This window comes from Lutzomyia longipalpis, chromosome 3, assembly GCF_024334085.1.
Source record: "Lutzomyia longipalpis isolate SR_M1_2022 chromosome 3, ASM2433408v1".
Classification (NCBI taxonomy): Eukaryota; Metazoa; Arthropoda; class Insecta; order Diptera; family Psychodidae; genus Lutzomyia; species Lutzomyia longipalpis.
In genome coordinates this window covers 29,436,540-29,456,687 of record NC_074709.1, presented here as the reverse complement: position 1 = coordinate 29,456,687, position 20,148 = coordinate 29,436,540, and the positions used below count along the sequence as shown (strand labels likewise).

Genomic DNA, 20,148 nt, shown 5'->3' with positions numbered 1-20,148 from the left:
AAAAAGGTTTAAAAATAATTTTATTTTTTTTTGTTGAATTTTAAAGAAGTTAAAAGTTAATTTATTTTCTTTTTTTACTTTTTTTTGACAGTTTTCTTCTAACGTTTCACACTATATTTTTTATCGTTAGACGATTTGTTATTAACGTTGTTTTATAACATTAGTTTTGTTTAAACTTCTGATACATTACAGCTAAAGTTTGACATATTTATTGGAGTTTGACATTTTTTTCTAACGTTTTCAGGCTTGACATTTTTTACATTTGACATTTGATATTTCTTTTCTATCTAACGTTTGAATACTCCCTTTCTGGATTTCCTTTAAATTTATAGTTTTTAACCTTTAAAGAAGAAACTTTTATGAGGTCTTTAAACACTCAATTACCCCTTCCTGTCTACGCCCCTGATCAAAATTTGATTTTAAAAGTTTACGCAGGGTTAACCTTAAAGGGTTAAAAATCAAAATTTTTTTGCAAATTTATTTTAAATGATTTCTTTAGACGTTTTGTTATCCTGATGAAGATCCTTCTCAGGATGAATTTCTTCAGAATGTGGGAATTAAATCGAAGCGAAGCAGAAGACAAAATTTCCCACAAAATAATTTAAAAATCGCAGTTTTTCAGTTCATTGAAGAATTTTTTTTTAATGAGTAGAAACTTTTAAAAATTTAAGCTTTTAACGGTTTTTCTCCAAATTTAAATGTAATTTCATGACTTTAAAAGCTTATCAATTGCATAACGTACGGAGAAGTGGTGTAAAAGCGATTGAGATCTGTTGCTTTTCTACCCACCAATTGCCCCTACTTTTAGACCAATTTGTAGTACGGCTGCGCTTGAAATGTCGTCCGTTGTCCCATAATTATCCAGCATGCGCTTTCTCACAAATGGAATTTTGTAAGAAGAGAAAAAAAAATCTTCTGGGCCTCGCGCTAGTTTCCGCAAAACGAAGAACTTGGGAAAAATCAGTGTGACAGTTTTTGCGAAGAGTAGTTTGCAACGGGATTTTGTGCAGGAAGTCCGTGGGAAGGTTGTTAGTTGGGTGAGAAAGGAGAAAAGTAGCGCAATTCTTTCTTATGTTGTGTGTTTGAGAATTTTTTTTCGCGAAACGGGGCTATACTGCTGACTATGACAGCCCCTCATACATTCGTCATTCACCCCAAGAAGCACAAAAAGCTGGTTGGAAGTCACCACCAGTGACTTCATTCCTTTTCTTTCGTTGATTTATTTTAAAAGAAAAAAAGATTTAGAGAAAAAATAAAATAAAAGAGGGGAATGCAATCATTTTTTGACCAATTTGTGGGATGTGATGCTACACCGAGAGTTTCTTGACAAAATTAAGCACAAATTGTATTGCATTTTAACTAAGCCAGTTGTAATGAAAGTATTTAAACCTGGAGAACAAATATAAGTATGTATTGTGTGGAAATATGTCACTCCTTAACGTAACAGGTGAGTCCTTTCGGCGGATGATCTCAAAGCTCTCAAAGTTGATCGTTGAAATTTAAATTAATTTAAAAAATAACGCTGTTTCAGTTAAAAAGGCAAAATACACAGGGGCTCAGGCGGAACAATTCAAAACGTACGTAACACTTAAGTTGCAGAACGTCAAGTCCACAACTGTAACCGTTAAAGGAAGCGAACCATGTTGGGAGCAAGATTTTCTTTTGTAAGTTGATCAAAAGAACGAAAAAAAAGAGAGGAAAGATCCTCAAATTATTTTTTTTTCTGATCTATGTAGCGAAACAAGCAGCATCCACTGTGGCCTGCTAGTGGAGGTGTGGTGCAAAGGGATGATCTGGGATCGAGCTCTAGGCTATCAGTACATAACACTGGACGAAATCCCATCGGAAGGGGCGAGTCAGTGGTATTTTTTGGATATGGAATTGGTGCTAATGAATGGGCAAGTGGCTGGAACGCGAAACCCCACGGACCACATGATATCGCTGGAGTGTCGTCTGGAGCCCCTGTACAGCGATACAATAAATCTCCAGCGGAAGTTGGAGCTCTTCAATGGTGGTGGTCATGCTGAGAATTACCTCACACGCTCCGATAGGCAGTCGCAATACCTCGAGAATTGTACGTCTTCCTTCCATTTTTTTTGGTTAGTTTTTTATGATTTTTCGGGTCTTTTTTGCAGCTCAATACAGTGAGGATAGTGACTACACGAGCGACTTCAACTACCCCGTGGGTGAGAATGCAAATTCCTCAGCAAGTCAGTATAGAAATGTGGAGACCCCACAGCGATCACTCGATGTTAGTCGTGACAATAGCCTAGAGGACCATACAAATCCAATGTCTCCGACATCAGACTACCCCGATCCACTCTTCTACAACAGCCGTCCGCCTTCGTTCGCGCGGAAACGTAGTTTGGAGCGACAGGAGACACTCTACGATGAATACGATGATAGTATGACGTACTATAACAACTATACACCCCAGAAGCGCCTACCCGAAACACCCGCTGTGCCAGAATACAGGACTGAACGACGCCTTCCCACAATCAAACCTCCCACAACCAGGTTAGACTACTCATTGATTGTCTTTTTGGTTTTTTTCAAGTTTGTTTATGTAGTGGGTTAACGACGCTGTAGATGGTACCTAGCCATTGGTTGATGTAGGATCCTTATTCATCTGTCCTTATCCGCATATGGCCGTTTAGTCGCCGCGCGCTTCAACCCCCACAACAACAACAACAACAACATCTGTCCTTATCCTTAATTTGAGATCTTTTTCATTCATGTCTTGAGTTTGGTTTGGTCTTCTCATTCCTTTCTAGACAGGAGTCTTACTCCTGACTCTATCAAGTTTAGGTTCAGTAGCTTCTTGTAAATTCTTTCGGCCAATATTCTATGGGACAGCCTAGGCAGGCAATATAGTCTCGATGTTTAGACTTAGACCGGTTTTCACCTTTAACCACAGTCCAGCTTTTACCTGCTACTAGCTAGCTGGACTATGATTTAACCAAGATATTTAGGAGTCAAAATCTGTCCATTTGGGACTTATCCCTTTCTATTTTTAAAGACTCAGATTTTGCTGCATACATCTTAAAATAATTATTCGGTGTTCTTTTGAAATTCAAACGTCAACGGTTTTAACGGATTTGCAGTAATTGTTGGGTTTTGCTTTGCTAGGTTGCTTCCATCAATTCTGGCAACAGCACAACCACCACCAAAGCGACGTATGCCGAATATATCGCACCTAACGAGACCACCGGAATCAGTAACGTGGCAGGATGAAACGGATGTGCTTGAAATGAGCCGAAAAGGTGTTACATTGCCAGCTGTTCCGATCACAGATACATGGTCGGAACGCGATGAATATGAGACACCACGACGTCTCCCAAAAATCCTTCCTGTTCCCAATAAAACACCCCCTGCCCCAACGTACTATTCTTCCTGGAATGATGAGGAAGACATTGATGCGCCACAAGAGGATGAATATGATTATGAGGAGTCAAAAGATCCATACGGGGATTACATTGATGAAAAGGAATCGTATGATAATTACATTGACGCAAAGGAGCCCTACAATAATTATGTGGACACGAAAGAACCCTACAGTAGCTATGGTGAGGTGAAAGAACAATTTAGTAGCTATATAGAACAAAATGACAACTATCGTGATTATGTGGAGCCGAAGGAGACTCCGTATCAGAAGTATGTTGAGCCAAAGGATACTTACGGTGGTTTTATGGACCAAAAAGAACCCTATCAGAATTTTGTGGAGCAAAAGGAGCCATTCCAGAAGTTTGTGGAAGCAAATAAGGAGCCATATCAGGAGTTTGTGGAACCCAAAGATCCATACAAGAATTTTGTGGACACAAAGGAGCCTTATAAGAACTTTGTAGATACAAAGGAATCTTACAAGAACTTTGTGGACACAAAAGAACCCTACAAGAGCTATGCAGACACCAAGGATCAGTACAACAACTACGTGGATACAAAAGATCAGTACAAGAACTATATGGAAACGAAGGAACCCTATCAGAACTTTGTGAATGCAAAAGAATCTTCCTATCAGAAGTTTAATGAACAAAAAGATCCTTATAGAAAGTTTGGAGAACAAAAGGATCCGTATGAAGATTATGGGGAACAGGAGGATCAGTATGAGGATTATGTTGAAGCTCCGGAATTTATTGCGCCACCACCGAAGAAGGAGGAACAAGCAAGGAAGGTCCCCAGTCCCCTAACGAGATCGGCTCCACTTGAAATTCATTCACCTGAACCGGATATTTTCTATGAGGAAGAAGAAGAGGAGGAATTGGCGGAAGAAGAGGAACCCCGGGAGGTACCACAGATGCCTCCAATTCAGGAAACAATCACCAACTATCGTAGTTTTCACGGGAGAATCCCAGCTGAGGATTATTTCAATGAGGAAGATGAATTTCGCTATCTTGAACGGGAAAAGGAAGCTGCTGCTGCTGAACCCACCCAACCGATTATCTATGGGAGAATTCAGGAGGAACTTGAGGAGGAAGTTGAAGAGGAAGAAGAGGAGGAACCAGAAGATATTGAATCGGAGACAGAATTGGATGAAATTCTCAAAGCACCCGTGAAGATTGTTTCGCCAAAGAGTGAATCAGCTGCCACGTCACCACGCAGGAAGACTCATCTCCCCGTTCAGGAGTCCTTTGATGAAGATGCCGAAGCTTTGGAGGCTGAACAGGCATTCAGTAGGGCGGGATCCTTCAAGGAGGATCAAGTCTCATTGCAGGAACGCATGAAAGCAATTGAGGAGGACATCACAATCCATTCACCTACACGTCCTGCTGAGAAGGGGAAGAAACTCATGCGAACGGACACGGAGGAGATTACAACAGTTCTTCAGGGAGGGCTCATGACACGCAAATCCGGTGTTACGGCAAAGCAGCGATGGCATTGGGCGTACAACAAGATCGTCATGCAATTTAACGTAAGTATATTGCAATATTTTTTCTTTTATTAAACATTTTTTAAAAGTTTTTTTTATGAAATCCTAAATGAATGATTTTTTTTTAATTATAAAAAAATATATTTAATTGAATTGTTTAATGAGAATTCGATGAAACTTATCAATTTTTCTTGTTAAAACTGAGTTGTGGGGAATTTTTGCTTCTTCTTCAGGTATGAGAAGAATTTATTTTCCTTGAAAATTTGTGCCTGAAGAAGGAGACAAATATCTACGAAATTATTGAAAATTAGCGCAAAAATTAACAAAGACTTCATTCAGTATTATTTTGGGAATGTTTTTAGGGGTGATTTGAATTTTATTTAATTTTAATAAAAATATTTCTTTAAGGAATAAATATTAAATACAATTTTTCTGTAATTAATTCGTGGAAAAACAGGAATTAATTAAAATCTTTTATTGAAAAAGGAACAAGGGATGTTTATCTGAATGAAAATGTTCAATAGAATTGAATTCAATGCTAAATTCAAGCTTTAAAGAGATCTAAATTTAAGCTTAAAAAAAGAACTTAATTCAAACCTAAAAAATGTAAATTTAAGCATGAAAAAAGAATTGAATTCAAGCTTAAAAAGTACTAAATTCAAGCTGTTTGGGAAATATGATATTTTGAGCTCTTTCCAACCCATTAAGTGATGTTTTTTACCCCGATCTCCCCTAATCTGAATGAAAATAATCAGTTTTTTTTCCGAATATTAAGATTATTCTTCAAAAAATCTCAAAATTCATCAGATAAACAGCCTTTAAATAAAAAGGAAATTTCTTCAAACAGAAAATGAAGAAGAAAATTTATAATTAAATTCTACTTTTATTGAGACATAAAATAAAGCTTAAAGCGCAACCTAGAAGCTACAAGAAAAGCTTTCTTGTAACCTTCGTGGAAAAACATTTTTCATTTCAATTTAAATTCATTGTAAATCAGTCATGTTTCGCGCCATGCTTTTAAGATGTGAAAAAAAGTGTATAGAGTGAGTACAAGAAAAGGCCGCTAATGGGGTCGTGACCATCGACCCCATACCACCCCGCGGGGGGTGGTGGTTGAATGAAAAGGGTTGTTGCGCGATGGGCAATGGCGCCTACCCACCCCCATTTGCAGCGCGTGCGCAACCTCCCTCCTGTCATCAACCCTCCATTGCGTACGATAGAGAAATTCCTGGTGTGTGTTTGAGGAAGGAGCAAAGAGAAGGAATTTGTAGCTTTTGCAGAAAAGCGTGTGAAACGCGCCATCTTTTTCCTTTTTAACATTTTTTTCACTTGTGGCGTTCGTGCGGAGTGTGTGGAAAGCATTTCGTGCGGGACGAATGGTGTGTGCGTGAGAACGTGATGTCGCTCCTGCACGATTCCCTCCACTACGAAGGGGAGAGTCCCAGCGACCTCCTGGGTGGCCTAGACCCCCTCGTGGCGCTTCAGGGTATCGAGGGCCTAGCCCTGGAGCCCGATGACCTCCGTGACGACATCAGCAGCATCTACACCACGCAGCATTCGGATTACATTATTTCGGACTACATGGAGAAGATTGGGACACGCATCAATCTGCTGGAGACTGAACTCAAATTTGCCTGGAGGGCCCTGGATTTACTTTCCAATGAATATGGGAAAATGTGGCATCGCCTGCAGAAACTCGAGAATCTCACGGTGGAGCAACAGACTGTGGTGCGGCAAAAAAATGGGCCAATTTTTCGTTTTTTTTTTAACCAAGCTAAATCCAAAGGGGATGGGGGTTCCTTTGCCCAAAAAAAACTTTTCTCTTCTCTTCTTTGCTTTGATTAGATTTTTTGCGAGTTGTGGTTGGGGAGGGTTCTTTAAGATTGAGGTAATTTATGTATTATAATTTTTTAATTTTTTATTATTATTTTTGGGTAATTTCAATTTAAAATTATTTTTGTAAATAGTCTTGATTTCAAATTCCAACTGCCTATTTCTTTTAGAAATCGAAATATTTACCATAATAATTTTTCTTATTCTAGTTTTATTTATTTTATTAAAAATTCCTTAGACTTCTAGCTTTTTCTTTTTAATTTTTATCTCTTTTAGAATTTAAAATAACGAAGGAATATATTTTTTTTATTAAAGATTTTTTTCTTTTAAGTAATAAAATTTTTTTAATTTCTTTCAATTCATTATAATTTTTTCTAATTAATTAATTTTTTTTTCTAAGTCAAAAATTATTTTCCAAATTAAATTAATTTCTTAGACTCCTAGCTTTTTTAAGCTTCTATCTTTGTTAGAACTGGAGATACTAAAGATACAACTTTTTGGTTTTAATTTTTTTTAAATTAATAATGATTTATTCTATTTTTTTAAATTTTCTTTTACATTTAATATTAAAATAAATGAAGAAATTTTTTTCATTTTCATTTGAAACTTTTAAAAATTTTGAAGAAGATATTTGTTTCTTTTCTAATATAAATTTTAAAATTTTCAGTTCAATTTTGTAGGTTTTTAATCTAGAAAATCTATGATTATTATTTATTTTAATTACTAATATTTCTTTCAATAAAAATCTTTTACATTATTAGTCTTTCTTTATTAATTTTATTCTCCAAAAATTCTTTTAAAAATCTCAAATAAAAATTTAAAAGTTTTGGGCAAAGGACCTTCAGCCCCAAGAAAAATTGCAAAATGTTTTCTTTTGCAATCAAAAAATGGATGATGTGTTTTGTAGGTGGGGAACCTAATGGCCCTGCATAAAGCACCTAAGGTCTGCGTTGAAGCTGGTGACCTCACGAAGGCGGACACAAAGGAATTCGATGTGTTGCTTGAGGATCTGCAGAAGGAGGCATTAGCTGGGGAACGCGATGCAAAGGATATGTTTGGGAGGGATCCCTTCAAGGAGGGTTTGGGGATGATTTACGAAGACAACGAGGAAGATTTGGAAGGAATACATGAGATCTTCCTTTCAATGCTACGTGGGGAGCAAGCAGCTCCGGCACCGGCAACAAGCCGGAAGGAGCGTAAGAAGCGCAACAAGAATCACAAGAGCGAAATGGAGATTCTCAATAAGTTGGTTATTGGGGAGAAAGGTGGTGGAGCTGGGGGCGGCGGAGGAGGTGGGGGAGGTGGAGGAGGTGGAGGAGGTGGTGGTGCTGGAGATGGGCGTACAGTGAAGCAAATAATGGAGGAACTAATGAAGTTGGATGATGTGGCAAATGTGGCGAATGAACAGAAGATGCTGCTTGAGGAATTAATTTCGCAGGAAATTGATTTCTTCGATCGCGTCAACATTGATGCAAATCTCCTTTTCCTCCTACTCAATCCAATGGGTAGAGATGCAAGCCAGGACGGTATCGTCGAGAGACTCCGACGGAATATTCAGACGGTTAAGAGGCTCCTGGGAGGGCAGTTTTTTGCCCAGGGCACGTCCCTCGGCCAGCCGGGGACGGTGCCGGAGTGCCATAGGCTGGACAAAACCGACATCAACAGCAACAAGCTCGGGGAGGCAGCAGCAGACACCTATTCGGGTGATGAGTACATCCAATCGCTGCGGAAAAGCCTCGAACGTCACAATTCAATGATGTTTCTGCTACATTTGCAAAATCCCAATTCACGCGATGATCTGGGCTTACTTCTTGAGGACCCAGCAGCTGGGGATGAATCACCACCACCTCCAGCACCGGCTGCTGATGATTTTGCCAATCCCTTCATCGTTCCTGAGTCCCCCAAACGAAATCACAGCGATTCGGGCGTTTCATCTCTCTCAGGGGTCTCCACGAGATCCCCAACATCACCTGGACCGCTGTACACGCACGACATCCCCATGTATTCGCGCTTTGAAACGGAAATAACGTGCGTCAGCGAGGGCTCACGCAATGCCCCAATTTGTTCGGCATTCGAACATAAATCCATCTTTCGACCGCCCCACTATCCAGATCTCATACAGCCATCATTTGATACGCATCTCGAGAGAGTGGAACCACCACCTCCTGTGACCATGACAACCCGGAGGTGGACCCCTAGGGGACCACTACCAGGTACAGCATCCCTATCATTTGTTAGAACATACCGTCTATCCTGAAACTTTCCCTTTTCTCTCTGCATTGAGGACTTCAATCATGTTCTTTTTTTAGTTCTCCTTTTTTGCTTCAATCAGCATAGAAACCTAGCTTTTTGTTGAAGAACTTAGACGAAGATTTAATCAGATTGAGTCAGTAGTTTTAGTTTAGAACTATTCTTGTTTAATTTTTTTATTTATAGTAATTTTTTTACTGAAAAAAAAATCATAGATTTTTCAATGTCATTCAGTTAGAGTTGTGCTGCACTGATAGTGCAGTAGACAGAACACCTGGCTTAAATTCAAAAGGTCTCATGTTCGAATACAGAATCTGAAAAGTTGGGAAAGGAAATTCTAGACAGTTTTTCTGCTTCTGATTTTTTTGTCAAAGAGAGCTGGTGAAATTAAATATTTTCATTTTTCTTTGGGGTTTTCTTAAACTTGATTTTCCACGATACTATCTCAAACACAAACATAGGTTTTTCTCAGCATCTACCGAATGGATTTTGATAAGGTAAAAAACAAATGAAAGAGGAAGCATTAGCGAAGAATGTACCGGAACAGATTTTTGAATTTCAACTCAGAAACCGAGAAAAGTAGAAAAATATTATTATTGCCTTTTCTCAGCTTCTAAGTTGAACTTCAAAAATCTGTTCCGGTACATTGTCCGGTAATGCTTCCTCTATCATTTGCTTTTTACCCCATCAAAATCCATCCTGTAGATCCTGAAAAAAACCTGTCTTTGTGTTTTTGGGTATTTCTGTGTAAAAAAAAAATCAGAAAATCACAAAAATATTGAAACTGATGTTGGTTTAAGTACTGAAGCAGCCCAAAAGATTCTAATTTTTTTTTATTACAAATTCCTTTTGAAATTTCAAAGAATTGTACTTTAATGACTTTAATCATCGTCTAAGTTTGCAAAAAGCTACAATTCCTACAACCTGTATCCTCACTACAAATTTTTGTTGTTGTCATAACAATGCTTTGCTTCCCACGACTGAGACTGAGACTCTCGTGGCAGGTGATGCCGATGAAAGTCATCGAAATCTCTTGGATCGCTTAGTCTTCTACCCTGAGGCCCCGCCGAAATCACCACCAAAGTATTGGGAAGAACCCCAGCGTCCTACAAAATACATATCGAGACTATCGCAGCTGATTCCTGAACTCAAGATACGTCGCATAACACGACGTCATCGGTCACAGAGCTTACCATCGGGCGTTGAGTGTGAACCGAAGGTTCCCAAGCAGTTGGGAGCAAAGAAGAAGAAACGTTCACTCGTTTCAACCATGTCCAATATTATGCAACGAGCTAAAATTTATCGGAGACATAGCTTTTCGCACCATCTACCTCCACATTCGGATACGGAAATTGAAACACCTGCCACCATGTCGGATAATGATGATTCCGGGAGTGATCCAATTAGGGATCCTCTACCTGTTAGTGGTGGCGATTCACTGAGGGATTCCGTATTCATGAGTGAATCAATTAGAGATCCATTTGTGAGTGATTCATTGAGGAATTCAGCTTTGAGCGATTCAATGAGGAACTCCGTTCTGAGTGACTCCTGTATGCGGGATCCTGTAACAATGACTGACTCAGTAAGGGATCCAATTGTGAGTGAGCAAACGGATCCAATTAAGGATTCGGGTGTGGAGTCACTGGAGGTGGTTAAGAGTGAACCAGTTGTAACACCTGAGACGGATATTTTCATCTTTACCAGCGCCAGTATGGAGTTTGCAGTTAGCCGGAAGATTGGGAAGTTAAGGCAGAAGACTGTTTCGGATGATACGGAGAATCCAAGTGAGGGAGAGACTCTGTGTGAGATCAGTGAAACACTCTCATCTCCTCCGCCGAAGGTGGCATCACTTGGACCAAGTTTGGATGTTCCTGGACGTGATGATGATGACAGCAGGAGCCAACATTCATGGCGAACAATGTCGTCACGTCGACAGAGCACGGAAGACAGCATAGATACGGATGATGAGTACTTCTGCTATGAATTACGTATGCTTGAGGAATTGGAACGTCGTAGTCACATGGATACACAGCCGCCGGTTATACGGGAGGCAGAGCCACCGTTGGAGCCGACGGAAGAGGTGCGACAGCATATGAATGAAGTGCTGGCTGAACTGATAGCCACAGTTGAGCCACAATCAGCATATGAGAGATTTGCACAAGTATCCGATGCATGGCACGAAGGTAAGGCTGAACCTGAACTTGAGGATGCGGAAGTGGAGCACGAAGAGGCACCAAGTGATGATGACTACAGATCAACGGCAACACCATCATCACTTGGTGAACCAGAGCAGCGAAGTGAATCATCCGGGGTGACATCTGGCCCGGATTCAGCTGCAAAGACTGATGATGAGGATCGTAGAACACCAACACCGACACCTGAGCCGGTTGCACCGAAAACACCGTCTCCGGTTAATCTCCCACCGGAGCCACCACCTGATACACCAACAGCAATACCCCCAGACGCCAAGGGGGACCCGTCATTTGGGAGTAGCAAATGGCGACTCCTGAAGACGCTGAAAGAGAAGAAGATTGAAGAGAAAAATAATCAGGAGAAGATGCGCGAAGAGGAGGCAACGAAAGAGAAAGAAAAAGTAAGAATAAAATCGGGTTTTGACGGAAAATTTTAAGTTCATGAGTTTTCTATCCTTACAGAAATCATTCATTTAGGATTTCTCTGAGTTTTTGACGACGAAACTTCCTCTTTTTTCTGAGGAAGAATTCATGAAGAAGAAAATTCTTATTCTATGTTTGTTTTGTTCTTTCGTCTTTTCTTGGCAGAATGGAACTGGGACTTGCGATGGCGTCGGACGTGGGAATGGCCATCCTGGAGACAATCCTTTTTACAGTAACATTGATAGTATGCCAGATATTCGTCCACGTCGCAAGTCTATCCCTCTCGTATCGGAATTGGTGAGTTGAATCTTCTTTTAAATTTTTTTTAAAAATATTTCTAACTTGAGAAAAAAATCAGTCGTCGCTCCAAGTTTAGTTGCAAGAGTAGAGTTTGCAACAAAGATCCCAAAAAATTAACAAATATTTCTTGCCTCTCTACAACTTCCCAATGGATTTGCAGGTTCTCAAGGTACTTTACATTAAGAGAAAAAAGTTTCTCGCTTTTTTAAAAGTTTCTTAAACACTTGAGAAGCATTATTTTAGTTGCTAAACATTGCTTCGTTTTCATTCTTTTAATTACTAACAAGAAAAACAACATTTCTTGCGTTCTCCAACAAAGCGTTCCTTTTTGTTAAAACCAAACCAACGTCAAGGCAATTTTCTTTACAAAACTTTTTTAGAAAAAAAAAAATAGCAAATTTCTTTATTTTAAAAAAAATCCCAAAACACAGATTTTTTATTAAATTTAATTTGCAAAAATTAGAGCTAAAAAAAAAGTCTTAGTCAGACCTTTTTTGCTTTAATCCATGTATTTCTTATTCGTCCTTTCGAAAGACAATGGCAGCTACAAAACGCAATGCAGGTCTCACGTCTGCCGTACCACGGGCTACGTTAAATGATGAGGAATTGGTAAGCTTCAAAGTTGGGCTTTTAACACACACATTTGGACAAAATAAAAAGCTTAATTTTCTTTTCAATTTGGCCCCCCTTTGCGGTGCTTTTTGTAGAAAATGCACGTCTACAAGAAATCCCTCCAAGCTCTCATTTATCCCATTTCCTCAACGACACCACACAACTTTGTCCTGTGGACTGCCACGTCACCAACGTACTGCTACGAATGCGAAGGTCTCCTCTGGGGGATTGCCCGTCAAGGGGTTCGATGTACCGAATGTGGGGTGAAGTGTCATGAAAAATGCAAAGATCTCCTCAATGCAGACTGTTTGCAGCGTGCTGCTGAGAAGAGTTCCAAGCATGGGGCTGAGGATAAAGCTAATAGTATCATAACAGCCATGAAGGAACGTATGAAGCAGCGAGAAATTGAAAAACCAGAAATCTTTGAGCTAATCAGGTACATTATAGAAGAAGTTTCCTCTGTTAACATAGGGTCTAAAGGATTAATTGAAGTTGAGCTTGATGTTAGGAGTCATGGATTCTTAGAAGGCTTCAATTGCTTCAATCGATGAATGGGGAATTTCTCGTGCAGTGCGGGGTTGGTTTCTTGTCTCATCTTCTAAAGCTGAGTGATCTGAAGTTAATCCTTAAATGTAATTTTTGAGCGGTTAAAACCAGAGAAGAATTATCTTTGAGCAGTCAAAACCAGAGAAGAATTATCTTTGAGCGGTCAAAACGGTCAAAACCAGATCAAAAATAATTCTGAGCAGTCAAAAGCTGTAATAATTTAAACAAGAGCGGCTCCTTCTAAAAAAAAAACGGACATTGAGCAGCCCTGACTTAGATTCTGTAATAAACTTAGCGAAGGAGTAGCTTTAACTATTTCTAGCTTCGGTTTCTGCTTTGGATCTCTTCAGATCTGACGATAAGACATGTAAATCTAGCTGCACTTCATGAAAAAATTCTCATCCATTTGTTGAAGCCTTAAAGATATTTTTTAAAAGAAGACCACTTCTAGTCAACTAGAAGAACATAGTTGACAATGAGTTAACAAGACTGCAGCCTAGTAGTCAAGTTGTAATCTAGTTAGCTCAGACAACATTTTAGAAGTCTATACAGACTTCTGAAGAGGAGCAGAAGAGAGTTAAGAGTCTTAATTGATTTCTATTCTTCAGAGCTGTCTTCAGCGTTGAAGAAAAGAGTCATTCAGGACATATGAAGGCAGTTAAGCAGAGCGTTCTCGATGGTACAAGTAAATGGTCGGCAAAAATTGCAATAACAGGTTAGTTTATAAAGGTCTTAAAGATCAGAGGATTTAGAGCAATGAAGAAAATGTTTAAATGACCCTTTTGTAGTAATCTGCGCTCAGGGATTGATTGCCAAGGATAAGAGTGGCACAAGTGATCCCTATGTCACCGTCCAAGTGAGCAAGGTGAAGAAACGCACACGCACAATGCCACAGGAGTTGAATCCTGTGTGGAATGAAAAGTTCCATTTGTAAGTTTAGACTGCTTGTTGGTTGTTGTTGTTGTGCAAGGTTTTTTGCTCCAATCCTTACGCCTGAATCTTGCTTTTGCAGTGAATGCCATAATTCATCAGATCGCATCAAGGTACGCGTATGGGATGAAGATAATGACCTCAAATCGAAGCTGAGGCAAAAATTAACACGCGAATCTGATGATTTCCTGGGGCAGACAATCATTGAAGTTAGAACACTTAGCGGTGAGATGGATGTGTGGTATAATCTTGAGAAACGGACCGATAAGTCCGCTGTTTCTGGGGCCATTCGTCTTCACATATCCGTTGAGATTAAGGGTAGGCTTTCCTTCTTCGTTGAGATCCTTTTTTCGAATTTCTTCTGCTTCCTCAATTAACGGCTTAATTGTTTTTGTCAGGTGAGGAAAAGGTAGCACCGTATCACGTACAGTACACGTGCCTCCATGAGAATCTCTTCCATTACCTGTGCGAAGAGAATACGGGCATGGTGAAGTTGCCAACAATGAAGGGTGATGATGCGTGGAAGATTTATTTTGATGAAATCCCCGAAGAGATTGTCGATGAATTTGCAATGCGATATGGGATTGAGAATATCTACCAAGCTATGACGCATTTTCACTGCCTGTCGACAAAGTATCTGTGTCCGGGTGTACCGGCAGTCATGAGTACTCTCCTGGCCAACATTAATGCCTACTATGCCCATACAACAGCCTCATCGGCCGTTTCTGCGAGTGATCGCTTTGCAGCAAGTAATTTTGGGAAGGAGAAATTTGTGAAGCTTCTGGATCAGCTGCACAATTCACTCAGGATTGATTTGTCCATGTATAGAAATAACTTCCCGGCGTCGAGTTATGAGAAATTAATGGACCTCAAGTCAACAGTTGACCTCCTCACGAGTATAACGTTCTTCAGGATGAAGGTTCAGGAACTGAGTAGTCCACCGAGAGCTAGTACTGTTGTTAAGGATTGTGTCAAGGCATGCCTTCGTTCAACATATCAATTCCTCTTTGAGAACTGCTACGAGCTCTACAATCGAGAGTTCCAGGTAAGCTGTCTTTGCTCTCTCTTCTAAGGCTTTGATTGAGCCCACAAATGTTCAATCATAATTGAGTCAATTAGAATGTTTAATAATTGATAAATCAATTGTTGATCCAAAAAACCTCCAATTGAGTCAATATTGAGTAAATTTTAAGTCAGTCAATAATTAATCATGAATTGATCAACTATTGACTAAATATTGTTCTCCAATTGTTTCTATCAATATTTGAACAATTTTTGCTCAATTGACTCAAAATATTGAGTCAATTTTAAGTCCATCATTGATCAACTACGGATTGCGTTTATTTTGTCTATACAAAATGAATGCGGAAGTCTAATTTTTGTGTTTGACTATTTATTGAGCAATAATTGTCTATCAATCTGATTGATCAATTATTGAGAAATAATTGTTAATCAAACAATTTTATTACCAAATGAGCAATAATTCTTTATCAATAAGATTGATTAACTAGTTAATTAGTTGTATTGATTACAAATTGAGCAATAATTGTTTATCAATATAATTGATTATCAGTTGAGCAACAATTGTCTATCAATATGATTGATCAACTATTGAGCAATAATTGTCTAACAATTTGATTGAGTATCTATTGAGCAATTATTGTTAATCAAACAATTTTATTACAAGTTGAGCAATAATTGTCTGTCATTGGGATTGGTCAATAATTGTCCAACTATGCCATCCTACATTGCCTCAATATTGAGCTCAATATTGGGTCAATTTTTGTGCAAAATTTGTAGCTTTTTTCTTTGCCCTTAAAAGGTGGATCCGAACGAGGCAAAACGTGACCCTGACGATCATGGACCAAAGCTCGATAGTGTAGACTTTTGGCATAAACTAATAGCCCTGATTGTGAGCGTAATTGATGAGGATCGCAATAGCTATGGCACAGTGCTCAATCAATTCCCCCAAGAACTCAATATTGGGCAACTTTCAGCTGCCACAATGTGGAGTCTCTTTGCCGTTGACATGAAGTATGCCCTTGAGGAGCATGAGCAGCAGCGTCTGTGCAAATCAGCAGCCTATATGAATTTGCACTTTAAAGTAAAATGGTTGTACACCAACCACGTACGTGAAGTGCCCCCATACAAGGGTGCTGTCCCCGAGTACCCAGCATGGTTTGAACCCTTCGTCATGCAGTGGCTCAATGAGAATGACGATGTTTCACTCGAATACCTCCATGGAGCGTTTAATCGCGACAAAAAAGATGGCGTAAGAATTTCTTTTTCTTTTTTTTTTAATGAAAATTAACATTTTTTCTCAATTTCATTTAATTTCTTTTCAGTTCCAAAAGAGTAGTGAACATTCACTTTTCTCCAACTCAGTTGTGGATGTCTTTACGCAGTTAACGCAATGCTTTGATGTTGTATCGAAGCTCGAATGTCCCGATCCGGAAATTTGGAAACGCTACATGCGTCGCTTTGCAAAGACAATCGTTAAGGTGCTCATTACCTATGCGGACATTGTTAAAGCCGAATTCCCGGAGCATATGATAGATGAACGTATAGCTTGCATCCTCATGAATAACATTCAGCAATTGCGTGTGCAACTGGAGAAGATGTTTGAATCAATGGGTGGGGATAAATTGGAGGAGGATGCTGCGAATATTCTGAAGGATTTGCAACAAAATCTCAATAGTGCACTGGATGATCTTGCTTGTTTGTTTGCTATAAGTTTGGAGCCACGTATAACGCAGAGTGTGAAGGAATTGGGGGATTTGTTGCTTTCAATAAAGGGTGGGGGGACAACCCCGGGGCAGAATACACCACGGAATGCTGTTGCCAATGAAGCTGATGAGGTATTGAGGCCATTGATGGATCTTCTGGATGGTTCATTGACGCTCTATGCGGAATCATGCGAGAAGACCGTACTGAAACGCTTGCTCAAGGAATTGTGGAAGATTGTGATGCGTATTCTTGAGAAGACAATCGTGCTTCCACCCATGACAGATCGCACGGTAAGGAGATTTACTTTTCATTCTGAAGATTGAGCTGAGTTTGAATTAAATTTCAATTTGAGCAGAATTTAAGTTGAAATTGAGTTAAATTTGACTTCATTTTGAGCTAAATTGGAGGAGAATTTATGCTAAATTTGAAGTGAATTTGACTCAATTTTTTTAAATAGAATTTGAGCTAGATTTGAGTTCAAATTATGTTGAATTTGTGTTGAATTACAGCTAAGTTGAAATTAAGTTAGCTTTTGATTTGATTTAAGCTGTATTTGAGTTGAAGTTGAGCTGAATTTGAGCTGAATTTGAATTAATTTTAAATTAAATTTGAACTGAAATCGAGTGAAATTTTTGTTGAAATAAAGTTAAAATTGACTCGATAATGAGGTGAATTTTAGGCAGAATTTAAGCTGATTTTGAGCAAAACTTGTGCTGAATTAGAGCAGAATTTAGGCTGATTTTGAGCTAAATTTGTGCTGAATTTGAGCAAATTTCGAGCTAAATTTGTGCTGAATTTGAGCAGATTTTGAGCTAAGCTTGTGCTGAATTTGAGCAGATTTTAAGCCGATTTTGAGATAAACTTGTGCTGAATTTGAGCTGAACTTGTGTTGAATTTGAGCAAATTTTGAGTTGATTTTGAGCTAAACTTGTGCTGAAGTTATGCTGATTTTGAGCTAAACTTGTGCTGAATTTAAGCAGATTTTGAGCTAAAATTGTGCTGAATTTGAGCTGAACTTGTGTTGAATTTGAGCAAATTTTGTGCTGAATTTGAGCTAAACTTGTGCTGAATTCGAGTAGAAATTAAGCTGATTCTGAGCAGAAATTAAGCTGAATTTGAGCTAAACTTGTGCTGAATTTGATCAAAATTTAAACAAAATTAAAGTCGAATTTAAGCTGAATTAAAAATGAATTTGCGCTGAATTTGAGCATATAAAGTTCTAAAATTTCAACGTCTTTTTTCCGTCCTTCAGATGATGTTCAAAAATCTCACGGATAATGCCAAGAATTTGGCTGCAAATGCAAAGATTGAGGACATGTCGCGTCTCTTTAAAAATCACATGGCAGGGAAGCAGGATGTGAAGAATGCACTCAGTGGAGTCATGGATATTTCCAAAGAGGTACAAAAATCATTTATTTTCAAGTGGAAAAACATTTATTTTTTAAATTAAAATTAAAATTAATTTGTAAAGGTGGAGAAGAACCTCTCGCCCAAACAATGTGCCGTCCTGGACGTCGCTCTCGATACCATTAAGCAGTACTTCCATGCTGGTGGGAATGGACTGAAGAAGACCTTCCTGGAGAAATCTCCTGAACTCCAGAGTCTTCGTTATGCGCTTAGTCTCTACACACAGACCACAGATACCCTCATAAAGACCTTCATTACAAGTCAAATTCACGAAGGTTTGTTTTGTGATTTTTGACAGAGTTCTTCTTTCACTGATAAAATCGTTTAATTTGTTAGATCCCCAAAATCCTGAGGAGAGTGTCGGTGAAGTATCCGTTCAGATAGACTTGTTTACACACCCGGGAACGGGAGAGCACAAAGTTACTCTCAAAGGTTTGTTTAAAAAAAAAGAAATAAATTCTTTTGCAGGAATTTTAATAAATTTCTTTAACATTCTCTGCAGTTGTTGCTGCAAATGATCTCAAGTGGACCATTCAGTCGGGCATGTTCCGACCTTTTGTGGAGATCAATCTTATCGGACCACATTTGCAGGATAAGAAACGGAAGCACGCAACAAAATCCAAGTCTAACAATTGGTCACCGAAATATAATGAATCATTCCATTTGTCAGTATTTTTTGTAAATTTTTCTTTTATTCTTAAAGATTCTCGTTAATTCTTTTAAAGAACAAAAAATTAGAGAGTTAAATTATTATTTTTTAACAGTGCCATTGGAAATGAGGAGCAGCTAGACTTTTTCGAGCTTCATATTTGTGTTAAGGACTACTGCTTCGCTCGCGAGGATCGCCTTGTGGGCGTTGCTGTTCTTCAGCTGAAGGACATCATTGAACAGGCAAAAATTCTTAATTTTTTCTTCTCATTAAATTGAGGCTTTTAATAAAGGATTTTTTTCTTTGAATTACCTTTCTGTAGGGCTCATGCGCCTGTTGGCTCACCCTTTCGAAGCGTATCCAGATGGACGAGACTGGATGGACCATTCTACGGATTCTGTCGCAGAGGAATAATGACGAAGTCGCCAAGGAGTTCGTCAAACTCAAATCCGACATCAGACAGGAGCCGCCACTCGTTCCACAGTAACTTAATCACAACAACAACAACACAAAGGGAGTGCATTATCGTCTACATTATGGGTTGATCTCAAATAAATATCATGAACATACACAAAATGCGTTTTTTTTTTCATTCAAATACGTCGTCGTAAAAAAAATTAAAACTTTCTATTAAAAATTGTTTTTTTTTACGACAAGTTTTGATACAAACAGCGATTTGGCAAAAAAAAACTTCCGAGAAAATTAAAATTTTCAGTATAAAAGAATTTCAAAGGAAAGACGTTGAAAAAATCCGCGAAGTTTCGATTTATTTAAAATTATCTCCAATCGAAACGTCGCTGATGGTTAATAACATTTTTTATTTAAATTGGAACACCACAATCTAGTCAAATTTGATCAAATATTGAGCAATGAACAGAAAATAGTTTGAGGAAAGAATTTTGAAATTTTTGATGAATTTCATCTAAATTGAAGCTGAAATTGAGTAATAATTGAGTTAAAAGCAAGTTTGACTGTGTATTACACAACCTCCTCAGATAACCAAGGAACTTATTTCCAGAAGATGGGAACGCTATCTTTTATATTTATTGAGGTATAGCACAAAATATAGCGCTGGGGTCGTTCAACGATCCCGCTCCGCATTCCAAGGGTTTATCAGTTAGCCCTAACCACTGGGGTTTTTGCTGCATTTGAGGCTCAAATGCAGCAAGAGTTTTCCCTCACAAGAGGCATTTGATTTCAGTTCGGGGGGGGGGGGGGGGTTCTGTCTGACCACCAAAACCCCCCCCTTGGATCCACGCCTTGTTTGGGCGACCATAAAAATTTTCTGACCGCTCGGGCTGCTCAAATACTGTTTATGAGCCGCTCCTCCTGGCCACTATTTAATTTGGGTGTTTGTCCCACCTTAGTCTTCACTGCATCCATTCCATTACTTAAACTTGAACAAAGATTGT

General features: G+C 38.8%; 1 protein-coding gene across 2 annotated transcripts; it reads left to right on the top strand.

Annotated features, from left to right (window-relative positions):
* The first annotated feature begins 669 nt into the window (after nt 1-669).
* On the top strand, nt 670-19,312 carry LOC129793748 (protein unc-13 homolog B). Of its 2 annotated transcripts, XM_055834007.1 has the most exons (20): nt 670-1,447; nt 1,532-1,664; nt 1,737-2,074; nt 2,136-2,517; nt 3,130-4,909; nt 11,731-11,862; nt 12,400-12,474; nt 12,573-12,913; nt 13,632-13,738; nt 13,812-13,953; nt 14,036-14,271; nt 14,352-14,998; nt 15,776-16,225; nt 16,299-16,970; nt 17,933-18,079; nt 18,152-18,362; nt 18,424-18,519; nt 18,590-18,752; nt 18,852-18,978; nt 19,059-19,312. In XM_055834007.1, exons 1-20 carry the CDS (start codon nt 1,426-1,428, stop codon nt 19,221-19,223), a joined length of 6,366 nt encoding a protein of 2,121 aa, XP_055689982.1. In that variant the 5' UTR covers nt 670-1,425; the 3' UTR covers nt 19,224-19,312. The 2 variants fall into 2 exon arrangements, with proteins under 2 accessions (XP_055689982.1, XP_055689981.1); XM_055834006.1 differs by lacking the exons at nt 670-1,447; nt 1,532-1,664; nt 1,737-2,074; nt 2,136-2,517; nt 3,130-4,909 and adding exons at nt 6,048-6,595; nt 7,608-8,913; nt 9,955-11,543.
* The last annotated feature ends 836 nt before the right edge of the window (nt 19,313-20,148 follow it).